The following is a 24,973-nucleotide window of genomic DNA, read 5'->3' as shown; positions in this document are numbered from 1 at the left end:
TAGTTCTCCAGAGTATACCTAGCTGGTGAAATGAGATGGAGAATCTAAAGAGAGAGCCACAACCAAATTAATTAAGAATTGCAATTTTCAATAGTACAGATAATGAAGGTCTGTTGTTAATTATCACTATTCTCAAAGTTTAAGCTGTTAGAATGTGGGCCAACAAATTGTTTTGTATGCTAACAGCACTCTCTCTCACATGATTGATGTGAGTTTCTCTTCACCATTTGTGGAATCCAGTTTATCTTGTTTTGTATGCTATCCTCTTGTTTTCTTTTGTTTCCTTTGCGGAAGAGCTGCTAGTTTTTTAGCAAAAGAAAAATATTAAAAAGGGGGTTTGGTTGCTTTGCTTTCTCTAGTAGAAGAATAGGGTTAATTTCCTCTCTCTCTCTCTCTCTCTCTCTCTCTCTCTCTCTCTCTCTCTCTCTCTCTCTCTCTCTCTCTCTCTCTCTCTCCTCAGAAAATACAAGTACTAAATTGATTAAGAATTAGTAATACACTATATATAGGTGTAATGTCACATTAATGTTTCACTCTAAGAATAAACAAGATGAATATATATTAACTCTGTTTAGGATTCATTTATCATTACTAAGTTCAACATACAAATCCCGACGCAAAAGTTTCAATTAGCTTTCAAACATTTAACTATGGCCATTAAAATTGTGAAAATTCGAATTATGTTATTCCTTTATGAAGTTCTAACTTATTTAATTAATTAATTAGCTAGAAATAATTAATTAATTATTTCACAATTTTACTTATTTAATTAATTATGTTTTTCGAGTTAAAAATAATACAATGTTAATCACTCTTTTGAACTCACTACACAATGTAATCTCATAATTTGAGCCATTCATTTTTTTAAGTCTTCATTCAAAGATCATCTTTACAAAAATCATTCAAATAAAAAATTATTTAGTCATTTGATTATCATCATAATCATTTCAATGTTTTATAAAATAAAAAAAAAATTTATTCATCCATTTATTTGAGCACATTTAGCTTATTAATAGTTGATTAAATGATTTTCAATTTAGTTAATTTTTTATAAAGATGATATTTGAATGTGCATCTAAAAAATGAATTGTTCAAATTATGAGATCATATTGGATAGTGGGTCTAAATAGGTAATTAGCATCGTATTATCTTTATTAACTGGTTAGCTATAGAGTGCTACTGTACTTATATATATATACTTGTAAGTCCATATATACATGAAGAGTCGTAGACACATTTTAATAGTTCGCTTAGGGCCCCTAGAATCTCGGGATCATCCTTGAAATCGAGTAGTCAAAAAAGAGTTTTAAATATTATTACTAATTAAAATGATGTGGGGACCATTGTTATATCGTAGGTTTTACGTGTAGTATATTAAAGTCGGACACAGACAACCGCCGTCAAAATAATTAATGACTTTTCAAAAGTTGGGCCATGATTTTGTTTTTCTCAATGATCCACTCTGACAAACATGTTATATCCAATCCAACAATTATTTAAGACTACAGTACGTTAAATGTCACCATCTGGTGCATATTTATCGTGAGACAAATTCTATTGCGGATACTCTTACGCACATTGGACATACGCATATTCTATTGCAGGATATACACATATCCGACAAATTCCAAATTCGATCTCACACCTTTATTAATTAAAGGTCGTAAGTAGACTTTTTAAGGATCGAGTACGTACTCTTTGGCCGTTTTCTAAACCCTAGAGTGTTGTTGATCATTGATTTTGATTTTTTTTTTTGAAAATAATGTCATGTCCAAAAAAAATCATTTTTTTATCAGAAAATGGAGACTTGATTTTGGAACCTCTTTTAATAAAGTGCAGAAAATTTTACTAAACCGCCGATAACTAGTTGGTAATTAAAAACAAATTATGTGAAATCCCAATTGTATAAAAGAGTACAAGCTGGGCTGTGAGGAAAGTTTAGTGCAGGTAAAATCAGCTCAGAAAAACCAGTTAATTAGCAATCCATGTAAACTCATAAAGATTTACTCTAGAATATTTTTCTTTATATATATATAACCTGGACAATTAAGCTTATACACATATCCATGGCAAACATTATCCGTTAAGGAAGTACTATACAGGAGCTGTGCAAGATGCTTATTAATTAACAGCAAATTAAAGTCTTAATTTTATTTTATTTATAATTGGTTCATCTGTGTGAAAAGGGTTCAAAATATTAATCATTAAAGGGACTTTTTCAATGTAGAAGAGAACAAACAGAGACTCTTTACGAGGGGAATAATAATCTTCTGTCAATGTTTTAAGTACTTTTGTCTTACAAGCGTTACACTGCATGCAGATCATGACAGAACACCACAACTCATCAGACAGAAGTAATTAGGATAACATTTCTGCACCAATTAACATGACAATTACGAAAAATTAATGAGAAAAAAATAAAAATAAAAACAAATAAAAAAAAACTTTTTGTTTTGTTTTTAATATTGTTTTTCAATTTTTGGTAAAGTACACAAGGTCATGTTTACTTCATGGATATCTAATCCAGTACTGTGCTTAGATTTCACATGTACTCTCAAGTCCCTCACTCCCTAAATGCGCCATTAAAATGACATAGAGATAAGGTCTCGGCAGCAAATCTGTCCTTCATTTGCAGAATCTCACTGCATTAAAAATTAATATTGAAGTTGATTTTAACCCATATATAGCTTAATTCTCAAGTCCAAACCCTCATCCCCTCTACATATAAATCTCTTCATCATCATTACTTCTACTTCATCCAACCCCATTCTCTCTTTTCCTCTCCTTGTTTTCATCGATTCTCTCTCTCTCTCTCTCTCTCTCTCTCTCTCTCTCATATTCACTAACGCCATGTCAGGCAGTGACTCTGATGAGAGCACAGCCAACTCAGGCCCCAAATATCTCTTCCAATGCCCCCACTGCCAAAGGGCCTTCCTCACCCGTCAGGCGCTGGGCGGTCACCAGAACGCCCACCGCGTGAACCGGGTGGTGGAGAAAATAAGGCATGTCATTGAATCCCATGAGAACAACAACCACCAGCTGCCAGCTGCTCCTGTTGCTGCTACCGCTGTCACCACTGCCCGAGGGAAGGCTAAGGCTGAAGCTGCTGATGATCTGGCAGCTGCTGGGACTCATCATCATGCTGTGAATGTGTTTCATGGGCTAATGGCTGCAGGAAGTGGTTATTATCAGTACCAATATGAGCCCAAAAACGTGAAGCCTCAAGAGGGTAAGAGTGCAAAAGATTATTATATTGGGGGACGGATGTATAATAATTATAATAATAACAACATGAGGGGTCTTCGTGGTGCAGAATCGGAGAAATCTTCTGAAAGAACTGTGTCTGATTCAAATCTTAGGGCTGCAGGTGCCAAGGGAGAGAATAAGAAGGATGATGAGGAAGTGACCTGTCAGAAAAATGAGGATTTGGACTTGGAGTTGAAATTAGGGTTTGGATCAGTTTGAAGCTCTAGCCAGCTGAGATGAACAAGGGGAATTTCTTGGAATTTGGGTTGGAATATGTGGATGTACCTAGTGTTGGTAAAGATTGTCTGGGAAATAATAGAGGTCTAAGTTTTTTTTTTCTGTTTTCTTTTTCTTTTCCTAGCAATAATATTACAGGTCTAATGTTATGAAATATATGTTGCATGTAAGCATCGATCATTGTGATTATGGTGTTGGTCTTTGTTTAATTAATGATCCTTTTGAAAAGCTTTTGCGATGCTAAGCCATAGTTCATATATATGCAGTTTAAGTAGCCCAGAAAATGCAAAGATGAGAGCCATTTACGAAGATATAGAGAAATTACTGCAATTCTATCCCTGTGAAAAATTTGGTCAGTAATTATCGCACAGAAAATTGCGCTTATGTTTTCTCAAGTCAGTGTTTAGGGTTCCTCGAATTTCTCGAATTGTTCAAAATATAATGTATCTTAGTAGACAGGGAAAATTTTAAGAGAATCTTTTCAATACTAATTAAATAATTAATTAATAAATGTGAAAATATTAGATTTTTCATTATAAGTAAATTTAGGTAAAGAAAAATACAAACCTTGAAATTGTTCTCAAATATACTTAATTAGAAAAATGTTGTCTATCAAACAATTTAATGGATTATATTATAAATTGTAAATTTGAATCATAAGTTGTTTATTATTTTAATATATGGTACTCGATAGTTAGACGTCTAACATATATATTATGGAAATAAAACATCACCCTTTAAAAGAAATCCAAACAAAATTAAACAAAAAGAAATTTGATATCACAATTAATGTTTGAAACGAAAAATTTCATGACTACCAATACTTGTATATATATCATTTGTTGTTGGTTTCGATCTGTTTCTTAATTTTTTGGTGAAACACAACGGGGAACTAGGCCCAAACACAAACAATCAGACTAAATAATGGCCCTAAAATGTTATATTTCTTCAGTGTTTAATGAACTACCTTTAATAAACTAAGGTTGAGATCGACTTGAGTGTTACAATTAATGATGATATATGGCTGTAAATAAGGAGTAGACTATATATGTTGTTAGAAGAAAAAAAAAAAATTTATGTGTATACTCTATATATTATCTCTTTTATCATGAGTTAAATAACATAACGAGAGAAATAGACTTAAGAAAATTATGCTCTAAGTCTTAGAATTCAATGGTGACTCAATGTTTTTTCTTTTTTCTTTGGGTCCATTAAATTCAGAGCCAATATGGTAATAACTGGTCAATGTTTTTGTCAATGGGCTCCCAGCTACAACTGGTCAGGCCTAATGACAACATCTGCCACTTTGTTTTTTTCTTTCATGTTTTTTTTTCTCTAATGCCGAACACGATCCACTTCTGTTTTGTCATTCTTGCATGGCGAGTTTTTTCTCTTTTTTCTGAGTATGCTGGGCCCACCAAATCTGCGGGAGGAAATTTCAATTTCAGTCCAAGAATTCATTTCCATTTCCGTTTACGTTTTCCATATGCTATTGTATTTGTTTCCTTTTTACTTACTTTTTAATTTATAATTTTATTTTAACTAAAATTATTATAAAATATTTAATATACAAACTTTTTTTTTCTCCCAAAATTCAATATACAAATTTGAGGTGTCAAAACAGCCAACTCAAACTAGCACAATATAACACATACACAATATAGGTTAGGTCGACACAAGCACGACACAAGTAAATTGGTTGGTCGACGCTGAAGTTTTTAGCCTATCATAACAAGCACAACACGAGACACAAAGTATGAGCACGAAATGGACCTAAACTAGGGCATGACTTGTTTATATGTTTCTTTTTACTTATAAAGATTTTTCAACAAGAAATTTTTTTTTTTTTCAAGCAAACATATATTAAGATTTAATTATAAAATAGAAAAAATAATATACGATAAATTTCTAAAAAAAAAAAAAAGAATTGTTTGTGGGCCTAGCTAGTTAAGGCATGACATGAACACAACACAAGCACGAATGGACCGCGGGCCATGCCAAAAATCTTAGTTATTTGGACCGGTACAAGCATAGCATGATTACTAAATGTGCCAACATGAGTACGACACGAAGCATGCATAGGCCTGACTTAATATTTGCACAACCGGTTTGACACCTCTAATACAAACCATTAACATAAACTAAAAACCAACATCAGGTTTTTACAGCCATACTCTTTAGAGAACATAATGTTAACATTTTAAAGTGGTTTTTTTTATCTAGAAAGGGGGGGTTCAAATTAGGGACTTCTCCAATATTGTGGAGAGAAAAAAATGAGATCAATAACTAATTGGTAAATTTTAAAGTGAAATCACTAAAATAACTTTGAGCTATTTTAATCTATCAAAAATTTGAAAGTATAACTTAACAGTTTTAAAACAAGAAGCTCTCTATAAAGTAGTGCAGATAAAACCATTAGTTTTAATGATATCCATTATTTAGTGTAAGCTTCATTAAAAAAAATAATCAGCGGCAGATCATTTACTTTTAAAGATGGTACTCTCTTCTAAGTTTATGCACAAACATTGATTCCTCTTCACTTTGTTGAAAAATGTTTCACAGTCGAATCCTTCTTTTCATGTCAAAAAAGAAAAAGAAAAGAGAGACAAAAATGATGCATTCTATTAGAAGTCATACACTCATACCCAAAGACCATCCTTTTAATAAAAGTCCAAAAGATCATCATGCATGCAATTCATGTGTAATGTGACGAGAGTTTAGTGTACGAAAAGAAAATGTGAGGTAGGTAGGATGAAAGCTGATTAATTAGAAGAATGAATATAAGAGTAAATGAGAAAAAAATTGAGATGGAGTCATATGTAATTACCATATATAACATCTTAATTTTTTTAATTTTATTACAAAAATGATCTAAAATATTAATATTATATTGACCGCTATGACTATTGACAATGATTTTTTTAAAAAGTGTTACGACTGTATTTTATCTTTTGTTTCATACCCTTAGATAATAAATACGTGGCCGAAATTAAAGTCAAGTGAAAACAACAAAGAAACAACAAATTAATAGATTATGTGGATCCGACGAATGAAGGTATCATTGATGATTGAAAATCTATTGGCATTAGGCTGTTAGCCATGAATTAGTAAAAGACATAATGGTTGGAACTTGGAACTATGGATGGCTCTATTTAAACCCCTCCTTTGATCATTGTTCTATCTCCACTGTCAAACTCACCACACCAACTGTAACTGATTTTACATTTTTTTTTTCTACCCACCTCTAACATGTCAAACACCATATGCAAATTAAATAAAGCCATCATTGTTTTGTTTTTATTGTTCCTCACCCAGTTTGATTTTTCATTTTGATCCATAACCAAATAAATAATGTGTTCACAGTGTGGGGTGACCCCAAACAACTAAACCCTACCCACTGTCCTCCCTTCAAACAAAAGGCACATCACTACCAGAATGAACACACAAACCACAGAATGTTAAAAGAGCTTGACAACATTATAAATGCACATGTAAAATTTAAATTACCTTTCAATATGATGCCCCTACAAATATTAAACTGGAGAAAAATAGAGAACCCGAATACCCGATTCGTAGAATACATTTGTTATAAACAAACAAGAAACCCTTGGTGAGAAAGAAAAAAAGAGGCCCTAATTTTGTATTATACACAAACAAAAAACCCTTGGCAATACAAGAAAACACATTTTTACACACTCTCCCTCTCTCTGTGTCAAACCAGTCTTATTGAAAGCTCATACTTGTTCAATCATCATGAATCCCTATCACCCAAAACCATCAGTTTGTCTAGTCTCATTGATCAAGAAGCATCAGTTTCAGCTCCATGGGATTTTTTTAACTTTGCCACAAGAACCCACATGTTGGCGAGTTCATTTTCCAAATATGCTTCTCTTTGCTTGGATTCCTCAACTCTTCTTTGGAGTTCAGCCTCTCTTTTATCCTTGTCCATAAGAGCAGCCTCATATGATAGCTCTCTCTCCTTACTCACAGCCAGCTCTCTCTTTATTTCTGAGACAGACCCACCTTGGTCATTCTGTTTGATGTGACTCTCTCTCCGACCATTTCGGACTGTGTTACTACTTCGACGCTGGGTGGGAGTGTTCTTAGATGCAGCCAGCTCGGCAGCTAGTCTCTCGTTACGGTTCATGAGTTTGGCAACTTCTTCTGATAATGCCTTGAGCTCAACAGCAGCAGCTGAGGCTAAACCTTTGGCATACGAACTCTCCTCCACCAGTTTCTGGTTCCGAAGTTCTAGCTGTTCTTTTGACTCTGTCAGTTCAGCCATCTTCCGCGTCAGTTCTTCAATCTCAGTCGCCTAATTGAGGGGAAAAACAAGATTTCAATTGAGATATTGCTTGACAGAGTTAAACTGCTAAACAAAAAGAAATATATACATAGAGATAATAATACACTCATGAAACTGATCAGTGATACTATCCCAGCTGTGCAGGGCCAGGTTGGGGGAAGGCATTAGGACTTGGATAAGTCATGGGTTCAATCACGTCACAACATTAATGTACCAAAAAATTGATCAGTGGTACTTTCACTGGAAACTGTAATCTTAGAGTTACTCATATTCAGTGCACTGCTAAATAAACTCTTAAAAGACTGTTCCGTAGAAATAATTAACTTTTTCCTGAATCTCTCTTTCAGTTTTGTTTCTAAACATAGAAACTTTCTACATGCATCAACAGACTTACTTGGTAGATTAACACCATGATTAATTGCAACCTATTTTGCAGCCCCCATCTTCTTTTTGTTGGGGAGCAGTGCAAAACTTGAATTTTCAAACTAAACAAAATCTCGGAGACCAAAAGAAGAGGAAAACCTGCTTTTGTAAAAGGAAAATCTCATTTGTGTCCTTCAACACTGCATTGTCTTTCTCTGTGCAAAGTTCTTCATGCAAGCTTTTTGTATCAGTTTGAGGACACCTGACTGTAGGGCTCAAATTTCTCAACTCTAGTGCCTCAGAGAGCTGTTGCTTCAAGGAGGCAACTGTTTCCTCCAATCCTTTGCATTCACAGATCTGATAGCAAGGTAGTATAAAGTCATATGTGGCTCTGAACTCTGAAGTCTCATTTACAAATACTACACAAATAAAATAAAGGTTCCTGTACCTTTTGCTCCAGCTGCTCTTGAATTATACGATTATCAGCAACTTTAACCTGGAACAAAAAAAATGAAACGACACTCAACAGAATGGACTAGAATTATAGGACAACCCTCAGTAGAGGCCTAGGAAAATTTTTCCATTTCTTTAATATTGCAGTTGCAATTTGTATAGTATTTAAAATCTTGCAAACTGGAAATTGATGTAACACTCAGAGATACACAAAGAGGGTCATGCAAATGGACCAATTAATGATGGGATTTTTGGACCTCCCATGGAATTCAAATGGTTATTGTGTGTCAAAAGGCATATCACATGAGCCCTATTGGCCATGAAATTAATTATAAAAAAGGAAACATGAATAATAGCAATCATGATTTACGACTTAAAAACCTACATATGATTGTAATGTCATCGACTTCAATTATATGCAGGGACTCCAACATTGCTTCATTAAAGACCCAGTTTTAAAGATGATTTTGAGCCACTCACGTTCGAACTTCAAAAAGATATCAGACTGATTTTTTCCAGTCGGTTATACATCATTCCATTTATTTTAGTGTAATAAATTTACTGTGCTATATTTCTCAGGTCAAGTTTTCATCACCTCAAGTTCGAAGGACTTCTCATTCAATTGCAACATCACTTCGGAAATAGACTGCAGCATAAACCACAAACAAACAAAAAAACGTTGGACTTGGAAGAAGAAAAAATAAAAATATAAAAAAAAGAAAGGAACTCCTAATTAAGGACATATTTCTTTAAAATATACCAACTGACCCAATAATAAGGAAATCTAAACTTACTCGGGATATTTCCATTTGATCCATTTTGTTGTGTGAAACAATGATGGAATCAGCAATTCTCTTCTCCAGCAAAGCTATTTGTTCATTCTTCGCCTTGATTTCATCCTTTATCTTTCGCATCTCCATCTTAATAACGGAACAACCGTAAATTGAAGGTCCCAGGAATATTAACAGCGTTTAGAGACAAAGATAGTAAGGATATAAGACAATTACATTAATTCCATCCTTCTGGGGGTTTCTTGCAGCCTCCTCGGACAACCGCTTCAGAGCACTTGAATGGAGTGCTACCTCTCCAGACAAGATTTTTTGCTGTTCCCTTAAGAGTTCGATTTGATCAACTGATTTAATGCTAGTCTAGCAATATAAGTGAATAAATGAGTGAATGAATTAATCAAGAAATAAATAAATATATTTTACTGAAAAATAAAATATATAAACAAATAGAAGAGATTCTGATCCAAGAAAAAAAAAAAAAACAAATTGAAGACATGGAAATTTAATCATATGAACCATGCATATCCTTCAACTAAATTGAAACATCTCAACCTGTCAATTTAAGAATCAAAGGTTTTAAATTCAGGCAAAGCACACTGTGGGAAGGAAAACATGATATTTCACAAACTGAAAGCTGTGCATGATAACTCCTTTGGAGAACTGTGTCTTTTAGAAACAAAACATGGGCAGTTACCTCTTTTTTTTTTTTTTTTTTTTTCACAGTTTTACTTCGTAGCAGGCTAGCAATTATAAATGTCAGCACAGCATCAAAACTGACATTAACATTTTTCATTACTCAGTAGCATGCCAAAAGGCAATACTTGACACTAGAGATACCAGAAATGTTTCATTGGGGGCAGTAAGATGGTAATGGAAAATGCTTTTGCCATGCTGGTAGCAACACACTTCATTGTTAAGAATAGAAGGCAGGTTAGTCTTGCCAATCATCAAACAGTCTAGCAAATGAGAGATAGAAAGCAAGTATTTTGATTTTCTGCAACAAGGTCTTCTCCTTCCCTGGGTGGAGAACGGAGGACTATACATCTTGATACATTATGAATATTCAGGGCAATGAGTATTTTAAAAAAAAGTGTCCAAGAAGGAATGTTGAAACAAACTACTTGGAATCATAAGATGTTTGTAGCGTGAATGTGCTTTATAATTTTAATTCTGTAAAAAAAGTTCTGTAATTTTCTTATGGGAGACAAAAGTTATTAATATTGAAAAACAGTACAATCATATATTAAGGGTAGTTTTGTAATTTGCTTGTTATAGGGGCTACTTTATTTTTTTATTTGGTCGGAATATAGAGATACTTTATTAGGGTTTATTTATTAGTTTTTGTGTATTCTTTCTTCTTGTAATAGAATAGAAGAATGCAGCCATTTCTTTTATTCTCTTAATTTTCTCTGGTTTAATTCAATTTCACAAGAGAGAAAGAAGTGCTTCAATGATATCATAAGACTTGGTAGAATAAGACACTGGCCAAAAGAGAAAGCAAGGATATCATGTCATATGAGCACGTATCACAAAATATAGTTTATAAACTGGTTCAAGTACAAGGTAACATACATTACACAAAAGAGTCACATACCAGAGGTGTCTCTTGTCCCAAGAAATTATCTTCATGAACTTCACCGTCCTCTCTAGCCTCCAACAAAAAATCAGCAGATGGAGAGCTCTCTGTAAGTAGAGAATGTGAAAGCCTGGATTCTGTGTGAAAATTACCACTTTCTGTTTGAGGTGTTGAAGGTGTACTAGTAGATTTCATTCCACTGGATTTATCACTGGTGCTTGTCAATGTCCCCACACCACTATCGCGTTTCTGTTCAAGAATGAGAAAAGATAAAAAATAAACTTACAGAGAACAAAATTTTGCTGCAATGAAATATATCTTGCGCTGTCATGCACAAGTTTGATTCTTTAGGGAAACCACTTCATGCAAAAAGCTGAAGGTTACAACCGTATTCAGAAGTCTCTCATAGGATGCCATGTCAGTTCAGTGGATCAACATGGGGTACTGGCTTTAAGAAAGAAAAGAAGAAGGGCTATACTACTTGGAAATCACAAGAAATAAAGTGATTTCTTTTTTTAAATTATAATTCTCGAAGGGGGAAAATCATGCTTCCAGAATTCCATGTTTACTGCTGCTCATGGAATTTTAGAACCAGTTTAATTAGCAGCATTTATGGCCATGGAAGAATCCAAAGTAGAAAAAAAGCTCTTCAAGTAATTACAAGATCAACCAACTAAATCATGTAAGTTAAGGTATAAGTACATCAGCGTCGAGAATATAATATAGGTCTAAATTATAACAAAGGAACAGGATCAAACCCAGATCCACTCTATGAAACAGAACCACAGCAGCAAACACCTTAAAGTTATGCATCAATACTAATGACCCCAACTTAGCAAATTTCATATAGTGCCATACTATAGATTATATTTCTAACTATTGTGATGTGGAAAAGTACAGACACCGCAGATAAGAAAAGAGCACATTACTCTGGATAGATTTGCTGACACATGAAAGGGATAAAATCGAGACCAAATGCCATATTTTCTAAATTCTCTATTGGTCAGCCCAAAAACTAAATTTTGTGTTGGTGAGTAGTAGTAAACCAACATACTATAAATTTGTAAGAATCAACCCTAAGAAAGGAACACAGATTTCTAACAACCACATGGAGCATACCCGTAGCTTTAGCCAGTTTAACAGTCCATGCTTCCGAGTCTTCTTCTCCTCCTTCAGTGTATTATCCGTAGTTTCAGCATTCCCCTCAAGAGGAGGAACAAACAAGTCAATGTTTTCATCTTCTAAAATCAAGTCCCGCCTTTTGTATGGTAGGTATGCAAGCTGAAATTTTTACACAACAAGCCATAATCATATCAACCAGTATAAAGAATACGGAAATAAAAAAAGGAGAGAAGCAACTAAGTAAACAAAACTAGTATAGTCATCTAGCAGAAGGAAATCTTAGGAGTCGGTCCAACCTCCTCTTCCCCAAAGGAATGTCTTCTTCTCAGACCAGGACGGTGAGAAAACCTTGATGATTGTGTTGCTTTTGTGGAGACCAAAATCAATTTTGTCAACCTTTGGATTCTTCCCAATAAAGCAGCTTTGGCTTCTTCTTCTTGTTCCAATCTTGATTGCAGTTTGAATGTACCATCTTCTAACTTTAAACATCATATCACAGCAAAAGAAACAGTTCAGTCACAGAACATTGACCATTAAGAAGCATATGATGTATTAATAGTTTTAAGAGAGAACTGTGCATCAATTGAATCCCACCTTTATCAAGGAGTGGGGACCAAGAATCCTTTACAATTGACCCAAAACAATAATAAAGAAACTAATAACAATAAATTAAGTATACTTTAAAAGAAAAAACAAAACAAAAAAACAACAGCAACAACACAACAACAACAACAACAACAACAACAAACTCAAAACTAGTTATACTTAAATTTAAGGGTTTATTTCATATTTAGTACCTAAACTTTGACCCTTGTCTTAATGTGGTACCTAAACTTTTATTTGTCCCAATTGAGTACCTAAACTTTTATTTTGTGTTTAATAGGTACCAAAATGAATTTTTGTTAAAATTGTCAATAAAAATTAGGGGCAATATAGTCAAAGTATATTTTAATTATTTTCTTTATATGTTTAAAATTATTATAAAAAAACACACAACAAACAAAAAAAATTAAAAATTAAAATATAAATATAAATTTTTTGAAGTGACTATATTGCCCCTAACTTTTGTTGATAATTTTAACAGAAATTCATTTTGGTACCTATTAAACACAAAATAAAAGTTTAGGTACTTAATTGGGACAAATAAAAGTTTAGGTACCACATTAAGACAGTGGTCAAAGTTCAGGTACTAAATATGAAAAAAACCCTAAATTTAATGTGCCAACACAAAAAACAGTAATTTATTGTCCTTTTTTTTCTGCCTTCCAAACCAATTCCTAATCATGGCTCATTTCAGTCAAGTGTGATTTCTTTGTAAGTGACCAAAAGAGCCATTCCCCTTTGCAAGTATAATACTGAGGAATAAAAGTGGGAAAAAATAAACATAAGGAAAACATGAACGAGTTAGAGAAAACTGTAATTTAGACATAAACATCATTTTGAGGAAGGTTAAGGTAAGGAAAATAACTGATAATACAAATGCCCTAAATCTTCCCTGTGTTTTTCAAGCCTTCCCCTTTGACTTTCTGATGCAGGGCTTTTAAATCCAATTTGAAGGTAAGGGTATGAAAAGCAGATGGGCTGCCAAAGAAAAAATGGAGTTTACCCTTCTACACATAGCATTTTGTATTATGGTTTTCTCTCTGGTTGTGATAAAAAATGCTACTTGCAGGACTTTCTCTTCATAGTACGGACAGTAAAACTATAAAAACTAATTTCATATATGTGTAATGCCCACTTAGAATTAATCTTCAGAAACCAAAGTACAAAATGTATGCAAAGAGATCTTTAAAGTACCCAATATCTTAAAATTACCAAAAACTGCAGCAAAAGCAAATATTAAGTAAAAGAAAAATAAAAAAGACGTGAGAAAAGTTGCAGCCTCAGAAATAACCCTGAGATCAACCCAGCAGAGGAATGCACCTTTTGTTTTAGGAGCAGAATATCATCTCCCCCAGTATCTTTTAGTTGAGGAACTGTAACAATACCCCTCTTCAACTGTTCTAACTCTTCCTTTAAACTACGAATCTCATTTTGATATTTCTTAATAAGTGATTTCTCATCAATAATCTGCATGTTCATAAAATTATGTCAGGTAAGAAAATAATGAAATTGCGGGCAGTTTAAAGAAAAGAGACAAACAAACATACCTTGTTTTGTGCTGCTTGAATTTCAATGTGTTTTGCCCGGTGAGCAAATTTCAACGTATTATGTGTCTCTTCTGAACTGCTTGATGAAGGAGTAAGAGTGCAGATGAGCTGTAATTGGAAACAATAGAAGCAAATAAATTAAACACAAAACTTTCTTATCAAGCAGTATTGGTTCTGTTACAAAGATTTATTCTGCAGTAGGTTATTGAAATAAAAATCTTCATCCGGATAAACCGTAAACAGAATGGAAGTTTCCATGAACATATGGGAAGCCTTACAGACACACGCCCGTGACCACTTAGCGAAGATTGAAGAAGTCTGGTCAATTTAGAATCCCTGTATGGTACATGAGTAGCCCTCCCATCTGTCAACTTTGATATAACCTACGTCAACAAAGTTACAATATACCAAAATAAGTATATGACATACCATAAACATTGAAAGCATGATTGCAGTACACAAAGGACAATCTAATACACTTTTTTTTATAAGAAAATGTAATACAATATTTTGAACTTATTGGCTTAAAACAACGCTTGAGGGCTCACAGTTCCTAGAGTTAGCAGACTTTTATTAATATAGGACCCTTCTTTTCGTCTAACACCCGTAGTTTCAGCTTTTGAACTCTCAGAACCTGCCAGATCGATGAGGTTCTGCACATATAAATAAGATTGTCATAAGAAAATCCTAAATGTAAAATATAGAAAGGCTGAATATATTCCAATTGTAACCAAGAAAGATAGCATACATGTCCATTGTAACTTGGAAAGATAACAAACAAGTGAAGTCAGTCCTTAGTGTTGAATACTTACCAATTGTGACAGATTTACAGCTCCACCTTCATTATTTTCCCCACATGGGCTACTCTCTATTGTCTGTAAACAAGGTAGTCATACAAACATATTAGTCATTAAAAGGGGGTCAAACGTTACCTTTTTTATTAAAAAACGAAAGGTGGATTTCAACCATCCTTCAAAATGAAGGATTACCTTATTTGTTTAAAAGTGGATCATTCAAGTCGTAAATACACTTTGCTCACTTGGAGTAAAAACATGCATCGATCAAAATTGAGATTAAAAGCATGAATATAATATACTACTGTATACTATTAATAAATGAGAGGCTGAACAATTAGTAGGAGGTAGAATTTGATAGCAGAAATGAAAAACAAAAACTAATAGGAAATGGAAATAGAAAAGTAACATCAGAGAAAGGCTAGTGCTGTAGGATATGTTGACCATGTCAAAATATTTCCGGATGAGGTCTTCAAACTTGTTAGTGAAAAAGATAGGTGTTGTTGCATGTTTGTGTGTGTGTGTTCTCTTGGAGCATCTTTAGGTGCTGGAGGTTCTCAAGAATAAATATCATAATTTTTGCTCTTTAAACATAAATAATATATATATATATAACAGGTAACACACCAACTTAACATAATCAGAAACTCTTACACTAGAAGAGTATTTAGGAGGCCTTGCTGAATATTAGGTGGCTTTTCTGAGGTAGAATACAACTTTAAGGAGGATGTCAATGGAAAATAACTAAATGTAAAGGAATAACTCGTCAGTCAGTGATTTTAGTAGAAAGTACAAGGGAAGTCAAATGGTTATTCTACTTCATTGCTCAGTAGCTCTCAAACCACGGGATAGAGCTTCTACTTTGTTCGGATATTAAACTATAGGCTACACTTTACTTTGTTGGGTATATCTCAGGGATACCAAAAAATGTGCTTGCGCTGTTTGGTAGCTGGAAAGAGAAAGAAAGGTAAGAGGGGCCTAGCTTGGCAAGCAGTAGCACCATGCTTTAGAGATTGTAGAGATTCCAATTCATAAGCTCAAGCCAATTTCCCAAAGATCAATCTTTCAGTGGCACTCATTTCATGTCTTTGGCTCTTTGTCCTTTCAAACTAGATAGCAAAGTGTAATTTAAGAACAGATAAAAATCAGTAATCGAGAATTTCATGCCAATATTAACCATCATTCAATGTGCATGTGTCTGTCAAAAAAAAAACATTAAAAACGGGATCTCAAATGTAAGATAGCACCAAAAAAAAAATGAAATGATATAGAGAAAACAGAAAGAGAATTGAAAAATCAATCAAGTTACATGCTATATTTAAGATAAAGAAAATTCACCAGTGTAAATATTGTGTGGCTCCTGCTACTGAGTAAATTGAAATTTGTCGACCCAACATGCCTGTGCTCTGTTGGAAACAATTAAAATTCAATCATAAAGTCAAACAAGATACCTGAAAGGAACAAGGGGGTTTAAAATGAACAACACCCATTATCATCTAGTCAACTGGACAAATAAACAAGGATTAGTATTTTAAACAACTCTATCATGATCATAAGATAAAGATGGTGAGCTTTGGCACTATGCCACTATGGTAAGGTTGCTCCATTGTGACCTAAAGGTTCTAGGTCCAAAACAAAAAACAGCCTCTCTGCAAGCACTGGGGAGAGGTAAAACTACATCCATCTAACCCTCCCAGACATGCACTGACAAGAGTCTCATGTACTGGACCATTTTTAACCCCTATTTCTAGGGAACTCTATTCCACGTGGACCCTGAATGAAACAATAGTAGTTGCTAATTCAGTTTATCGTGTACCAATATTTGTGCTACATAATGAGTTTGCTTGATTTATTTACTCACATCACAATCTTCACCTGAGCATGACATGTAATCTCATAAAAAATAAAATAAAAGAAGGCAGACCTTTCAAACTAAATATTAAGAGTCTCATGTACTGGACCATTTTTAACCCCTATTTCTAGGGAACTCTATTCCACGTGGACCCTGAATGTAACAATAGTAGTTGCTAATTCAGTTTATCGTGTACCAATATTTGTGCTACATAATGAGTTTGCTTGATTTATTTACTCACATCACAATCCTCACCTGAGCATGACATGTAATCTCATAAAAAATAAAATAAAAAAAGGCGGACCTTTCAAACTAAATATCACTTCATCAGATGAATTTAGTTATTCACGGGAGGTATTTAGTTTCTATTTAAACGTAGAAGCAAGCACACATATAACACATACACTTTTCATCCCTGAAGTTTGTTAAATGCTCCAATTCGTCCTTTTATTTTTAATTTGACCAATGTTAACCCTATAATTTTGAATATATGTCAATCCAAGCCCTCCAACCATATCTGCTAAATGTGGAAACCAGTCATGTGACACTATACCATACCAAAATGACATCGTTTTGCAAAGGGAAAAAAGTGTCTTCTCATCTTCCTTTGCTACCTCTTATCATCTGCCTCTGCGGCCTCCTCCATTACATATTATGCCACATCTGCCTCCACAGCCTTGGGTTCAATAATCTCATCCACCACTTCAGCCATCTCTTTCTCCACATCAGCCTTCCCTGCAACCTCTGTCTCCTCTTCCACCATTGTCTCAACTTGCTCTATAAAGTGAGCCACGGCAGCAGCCTTGGCAACACACCTCTTTCACCATGTCAGGCTAAACCATCTCCAATGCCTTATCAACGATCTTCGACCAATGTCTCCTTTCCCACCACCACTTTCTCTGCCAAATCAACCACAGGCATCCCCTCCACATCAGCTATAACAGTCTCCTCCACCCATGTCAATTCTCAGCCAAATTTAGTCGTTGTCTTCTCCGCCACCACTGCATCCTCTGCAGGGGCAGCCGCATACAAATTAGGGCCTTAGGCAAAAACTATAAACTAACGCTTGTGATATTTGATATTCAATATAACTAATGTCAACTAACTCTGAATGTAATTAAAATTAAATTAGAAAATTATTCTTTTCACTTTTTCAGATGCAAAATCAACAATTAAGTCTATGTAATTAAATTTTTTCAAGCCACAGAGACTCAAAGGGAGAGACGGAAACACACACACACACAGAATTGGAATTGTGAAAGTCTAAAAGTATCTCATTATTTAATTTGAGTTAATAAGAGCATACTGGGTCCTAAATTTTTATTTTTATTTTTTGGTGGCCGCAAAGTTGAAATAATTTTGTTTGAGTTGATTTGAGAGAATGGTTGGACCCCAACTTGTTTTTGTTAGAATTTAACCCTAAAATATAAAGCAAAGTTTTTATTTGAAGCACCTTCCTTATGTGGGACCCTAGGCGATATTTGTATCCCTTTACTTATACTCTCCTTCAATTACATCCATGCCATCGAGTTGTGATGCTTGAGGCTCAGGCTCGGGCATAGACCCTTAAATCTGATGCGCGATTTTGGAGCTCCCCTTTGTGCCACGCAAGGCTGCAACAGCATTGAATTGAAGCAAAGGTTTTTTCATTTTCAAGAAGACATCATTTTGAGATGAAACGTGTCTTTCTGGATGGCATCATTTCTGGTACTGTGTCTAGTTGTGTCACGTGCCAAACAGGTTTTCCATCAATAACATTTAACAGACATTGAGGAGTTGGGATTGATACAAATTCAAAACTAAAGGGTTAACATTGTTCAAATTAGAAACACCCAGTTTGAAATATTTAGCAAACTACAGCAAGGAAAAGTGTACTTATACCCCTTTTAGCCATAGTTCTAAGGACACTCATTATGCTTGGAACCTTAATGACATCTAGATTATGGATATAAAACAATAGTTGCTAATTCAGTTTATCATTTACCAATATTTGTGCTACATAATGAATTTGCTTGATGTAACTTTCCTTTCTCCCTTTGTGTTAAGGTAGTCCATATTTTGTTTATCAAATATGCCCTATTAATTAAATACCATCTTCTTCATGTCTTATGATAATAATATTTCAGTCAATAACCTTAGGACCATATTATTTTCATCATCTTCTTCATTAAGCAGTCCATGAATCCATAAAAACATGTATACTTTTTATCAATTAAATATCACTTCCATCAGCTGAATTTAGTTATTTGAAAGTTAGGAGAGGTATTTTAGTTTTTATTCATACATACAAACGAGCACGCAGAAAATTGTGTGCACATATGCATGTCGCATGTCAACTTAATTACCTCTATGAAAAGGAACGAAGGGGTTTTGAAATGAATAACACCCATTATCATCAAGTCAACTAGACAAAGAAACAAGATTCAATATTTTTATTAAAAAAAAAAAAAAAAACCACCAAAATAACAAAATATATATTTTTTTTTTTTTTACCTTCTCCAGCTGCTATAAGCGAAAGGGCATGAGCTGGGGATAGGACAACTTCTTCCTTTATTCCTTCGACAAAGGTGCCCTACAACCATTAATTAAGCAATAAACAAGACATGCACAACAGTTTAAAAACAAAAGCTTAGATTAAGTAACAAGCCACATAGTCTTATAATAATATATAAAAATATATATATATTATGAATTTAACCGGCTCCATCATACAAAAGTTAGAGAAAAGATTTTGTGTGGTGTCTTGAGTCATGCAAGAATTGTCAACAGACTTCACACCATATCCCTTTGTAGGTGCAACAACAACTACAATTGGAGGGAAGGAAGTTCCGATTACTAATGAGGAAAAACCTTGGCACTTGCAACAGTGTGAGACACCAATTTTCTTGGAGATCAAAGCCGAGGGATGTAAAACAAATTAGAATTTGGAGCCATTATAAGTTATAGCATTAGCACTCAAAGCAAGGTAAGTAAGGACACCAACCCAGATGAATGATTAGGAAAGAAAACAAAAGGTTCCACATGACTTTAGTTAATACCAATACAAATAATATAATTAACTCCACCACTCTAACATGCAAATTGAAGCATATAGCAAGCATTGTCCAAAGCATGCCAACACAACCACTCACCTTATCATGCATTTAAAACGAGGAACAACACACATAATCCCATGGAAACTACACCATTATGCTAACTAAATTCAGATGCAATTTGGTCCAATTACATACAAGAAGAAAGAGCAGAAATTCCTCTGAAATAAAAGAAAGTACAAACTAGTAGAAAAAGAATGCAAAATTATTCAAGGATTTAGCACAAAAAGTTAGATGGAGAAGGGACTGCCTCGGGATCAAAGCAGGTGAGATAGATAAGGACATGTTTTTTAGTTTGATAAGGAAATAGATAAGGGAACGTTATTACACAGATTTCAATGTGCACCTGGCTTAGGACCAGTGCAGGTAATAGGCATCCATTTGCAGCCTAAAGCTCAAGACGGTAAGATTTCATCTCCGTCTTACCATGGATATCAAATTCATCATGAAACATGAAAAGATGTGATTAATGATGTGATACATGCATACTATTTTTATTCATAGAACAGTAATCTATAAAGATTGATCACAACTAAAACAAAGATCACAAAATAAATTAATCACCTGGGCATCCTCTCTAATTCGTAAATTCTGTCCTGCTGGATTCAACAAGTCATTAACAACCTGAAATGAAAGAAACCGTAAACAACACTTGGAGTTAGTATAAATTGAGCATTGCATCGAGCATCAATTCAGAATAGATATCAGAACAACAGAAGCCATATATCATAGCATCATAAGTAAGCTAGAGAGAAATGGGCACGGAAAAAATCTTACCTCATTATAGATTTCCAAGTATGACACACGAAGAAGAAACTCTCGGTTTGGAGTCTGGAGAATAGACAATTATCATAACATACAGTTTCTCTAATAACAGAAGCTTAGAAGTAACGAGAAGTTAGTATCACATATAAAGTACCTCTTGGATGATGCTAAAAGCATCCTTCACAGCCAGTGGTATAATTCCAGGCGACCTCTGATCACCCTGAAATTGGATCAAACAATTGGGAAACACATAGATAAGCACTATAGATCCAAACACATCAATACCTAATTCCACAATACAGCACAATGTATGTTACGTTTAAAAGAAATTATGAAATAGAGATGCACGATCAATGCAAATTAACCAGTTACACTCTGTATAAGAACATGATGAGCATAAATATTATCTTACATGCATAGTGTGAGTCTTCCCGCTGCTGGTCACCCCATATGCAAAAATTGTACCTGTCATAGAAAGAAATCATAAACTAAATAAACAAACAATATATTTTATCATATCTACAACTTAGATATATCTGAATACCACACCAAAAAAAAAAAAAGAGTATCATTCCATCAACTTTTAGTGCAAACTGCAGATAACTTCAATCAGTAGAACAATTAGTTGCCTAACCTATTCAAACCGCCTAAATGTCCAAGTTACCCACAGCAGGCAGAAGTCGTCAGTCTTGACAAGAAAAGTATCGGGTGCCCAGGAAACAAAACTGATGGCAGAAATGACCGAGATGGTCTTTTTCAGCCAATAGAATCTCTAGCCAGATTCACAAGGCTTCACAAAGAAAATATCCCAAATTCTCTAGACGGTCAAGGAAACTGTGTAGACCAAGAATAGGAAAGGATTGGTCATCTTACGATCCCTAGAGTTCACCCAAAACTAGTGGTCCCACCTTTTCCCTATGCAACAAACCATTAGGTCCCACGATTTGATTACCACCATTCACTACTCACCAATTACAACTATATTTAGGCAACTCAGCACTAAAGAATACTTAAACTCCTAGCATTGTTTAGAAAGTTCCAGAAAACTAGTCAAGAAGATTTAGAGGGAAGCTGGAAGTCCTTGGCATGTTGTTCAAATGAGTGACTGAAGTAAGAATTCATCATATGACATTAATTACACATGGAAAAAAGTTCGCCAAATGATTTGCAATTTTTTTGTGGCTTCGTGCATGCAAGGGCTCTATCACTTCTTCCAGTGTGATAAAGCCATACTTCGTGTAAATATAATGACAAAAGTAAACAACAAAGGTCAAATGGCTTTCATAACTGGCACTCCAATAAGATGATTCATCAAAATTATAATGATAAAGTAGGTGATCTAATTAACATGAGAATGTAGAGGAAACAAAAGTGAAAAGAAAATGTGTACAACTTACAGCTAATCCAGCAGGAAAGGAATGGCACTAAAAATATATTTTTTATAAAATATATATAAGTGAAATGTACTGATCTTTTATGTGTTTCCCAATTGTTTGTATCCAATCTGTCCCAAAGTTATTTGAAATGTAACCATCAAGAGCACCGACTCAGGTTGTGAACAGGGCACACGGCACACAATAATAGCATATCTCGAGAAAATCACACTTCCAATGGTAATTCACGAAGTTGACAACAAATAGTTGGGTTAAGATTATTGGTTTTAATACTAGTTGAAAAACATATTTGCATTGGCCATGATTTATAACTGGAAAAAGACAATGCTGACAAACTACAGTTCAGGCAAATTATAGGAAATTAATCGAGCTGAAAAAAAATGCAGAAATTTAAGTTCATGAAGCCAAGAAGTCTAGGCTATTTACCATTGACGCCTTCCATAGCGCCATTAACAACATGCTGAGCAGCAACATCATAGACATGGCGTGTTGTGGTTGTAGGGCCAAACACCCGATCTAGTAGCACAGAATAAAGAAACAATGAGACAAAATACAAAGTTCAGCCAAACATCAACTCATATGAGTTTTACGTTCAACACATTTTATCAAAAAAAATTCCCTAATAAGATATAAAATTCTGTTTCTTCTCTTGTAGGAAGCATAAACTTTCATTAAAAAGGAAAATTGAACTACAAGAAAAGATAGACAAGAAGTCCATCTATGCTCAAATATCCAAACCAGAAAAATGACAGGAAAAACATTACGATCATTCCAAAACTCCAGCCCAATCAAGATGAAGTAAACTGAAAAGCATCCCTAAAATGCTTGGACAATAAACCTCAAGAGCAGTAAGCTTCGTCTTACTAATTTTTTCCTCCACACAAGTTCAAAAAATAATGAGAATATAATATTATCTGTTTAAAGGAAAATAGACAGAATACCGTATGCATAAGCTATTGATGGATTATGCTCATTCCGCACAATAGTTTCTCCATCTGCATACCATGCAATTTCTTCTCCTTGACGAATTTCCCTTGGGCTACACCAGACATGGACAATGGCCAACCTATTAAGTACTCATGAAACTTTATCACTGAAGTACAATTCATAATAGTGAAATGAACCTGAGTGGACGAAAGCGGACTGTCACTGTAACATTTTCTTTCGATCTTTCCGCATCTTGTGGTAAACTTTCTGAGTAAAAGTACTGTGGCTTACTTCGAGCTGAAGAAGATGCAGGCGAGCTCTGACCTTCAATAGATGTTTCCAAAAATGGTTTTGAAGACGATGTAGTTGAAGATGAATGAGAATTAGCGGCTTTTGAACCACTCGGACCTAATTTTTTCGATCTTGATCCGTGTTTTGATGCCATTACCACCGGAAGTCAACCCTTTAACACAATCGGAACAAACTCAACTTCAGCATCAATCAGCGACAACTTCAACTCTGAATTCTTCAATTTGTTAATGCCTTCTTAGGCAGTGTTTGGTTAAAGACAAATGCAAGAAAGAATACGCAACTAAACTATTCAAAGAGGTTTTTGCTCTAATGCCATACTTTAACTCTGACAACAGAAGTGACTTCAAAATCAATCAGATTGAAGTGATAACTTCAAGCTTTGAGTACTTTGTTTGGTTGCCAAGAAAAGTGTAGGGAAAATATAAGAAAGAAATTGTAGAGGTCGTAACTCCTATTGCTGAGAGGAAAATGAAAGAAAACCGAAAAAACTCTATTCATCTAGTCCTTGGATTAGTTAAGTTTACCACATCATTTAAAAAATATATATATACATATGTATATAGCAGAAATACAAATGCCAAAATTGTTTGTTACTTTACTTTCCTTTATTTTCTCAGCAACCAAACAGGAGAAAGGCGGTGAGAAAATTCAGAAAACTAAAAGAAAAAGAACAAGTCACACTAAATCACTGCTAATTACATCTCCTTAGCTATGCTTACGCTGCTAAGAAAAGCAAAGAGAGAGAGAGACTCATTTCATCCAAATTTCAACATATATGCAACCACCTACTACTTTCAGCTTCCAATTTCCAAAACACAGAAAACTAAACGATGCTCCATTTTCCCAGCAACCAAACAGAGCCGTTACGAATAATAAGCCCAAACAAAACTTTACCTGGAATCAAAACCAGACGAGCATTGCATGCACCAAATGGAGTAATATCCACAAAGCAAGCGAGCTTCACACAGAGATCTTCTTGGAAGTCGGAGAGAGACGGATCTGAGAGACAGTATGAGTGAGAGAGAGAGAGAGATACTTGAGCTTTTATATTTTATTTTTTGATTTATTTTAATAATTTGGATGGAGCTTTGCTTTTCTTGCTTGCCTTGGAAGGGATGTCCTTAAAGTTGAGCAAAGGCAAACAGCATTTCTCTCTCAATCTCCAACTTTTTCACAGAGAGAGTAAGACAGACTCTTCCTCAGAACCTCTTATATACTTACACCACCACCACCACCTAGAGAGAGAGAGAGAGAGAGAGAGAGAGTTAATTGGGTACAGTCGCTGTAGCTGAGTGAAAGGCTGGCTGGAATGGTGGGGCTATGTTTTTTTTTACGATTTTATTTATTTTTTTGTTCTTTTTTTGACCGGGCAGAGAAACTCGCAGGGTCACAGGAGTTGTGTGCGATGAGGTAGGGGAAAGTTGGCTAATTTATAAATTATAATTGTCTTGTCAGAAAAACTAACCACGAGAAAATGACACTCCCCTAATTGCGAGGAAAATTACCAAAAAGCATCATGTGGATGTAGCTATCTGTGAACTTTCCTCTACTGGAATCATGTTATCGTACGGTACATTACAATTTTGTGTCTAACTT

General features: G+C 34.5%; 1 protein-coding gene across 1 annotated transcript; it reads right to left on the bottom strand.

The window, feature by feature from the left end:
• Positions 1-6,975: 6,975 nt before the first annotated feature.
• On the bottom strand, positions 6,976-24,565 carry LOC147282273 (P-loop containing nucleoside triphosphate hydrolases superfamily protein). The gene is given in 25 exon segments (XM_086245948.1): positions 6,976-7,285; positions 7,288-7,798; positions 8,312-8,509; positions 8,601-8,648; positions 9,201-9,251; positions 9,400-9,525; positions 9,613-9,753; positions 10,988-11,218; positions 12,089-12,250; positions 12,388-12,570; positions 14,015-14,161; positions 14,242-14,349; positions 14,520-14,624; positions 14,790-14,894; positions 15,054-15,116; positions 16,374-16,441; positions 19,381-19,459; positions 20,544-20,603; positions 20,757-20,810; positions 20,899-20,964; positions 21,157-21,209; positions 22,565-22,654; positions 23,080-23,177; positions 23,263-23,528; positions 24,272-24,565. Coding segments are annotated over 24 exon segments (3,033 nt in total). The 5' UTR covers positions 23,511-23,528; positions 24,272-24,565; the 3' UTR covers positions 6,976-7,247.
• Positions 24,566-24,973: the final 408 nt, after the last annotated feature.

Source organism: Dryas octopetala, chromosome 6 (genome assembly GCF_963921425.1).
Source record: "Dryas octopetala chromosome 6, drDryOcto1.1, whole genome shotgun sequence".
Taxonomy (NCBI): domain Eukaryota; kingdom Viridiplantae; phylum Streptophyta; class Magnoliopsida; order Rosales; family Rosaceae; genus Dryas; species Dryas octopetala.
This window is presented reverse-complemented; position numbering and strand designations above follow the sequence as displayed.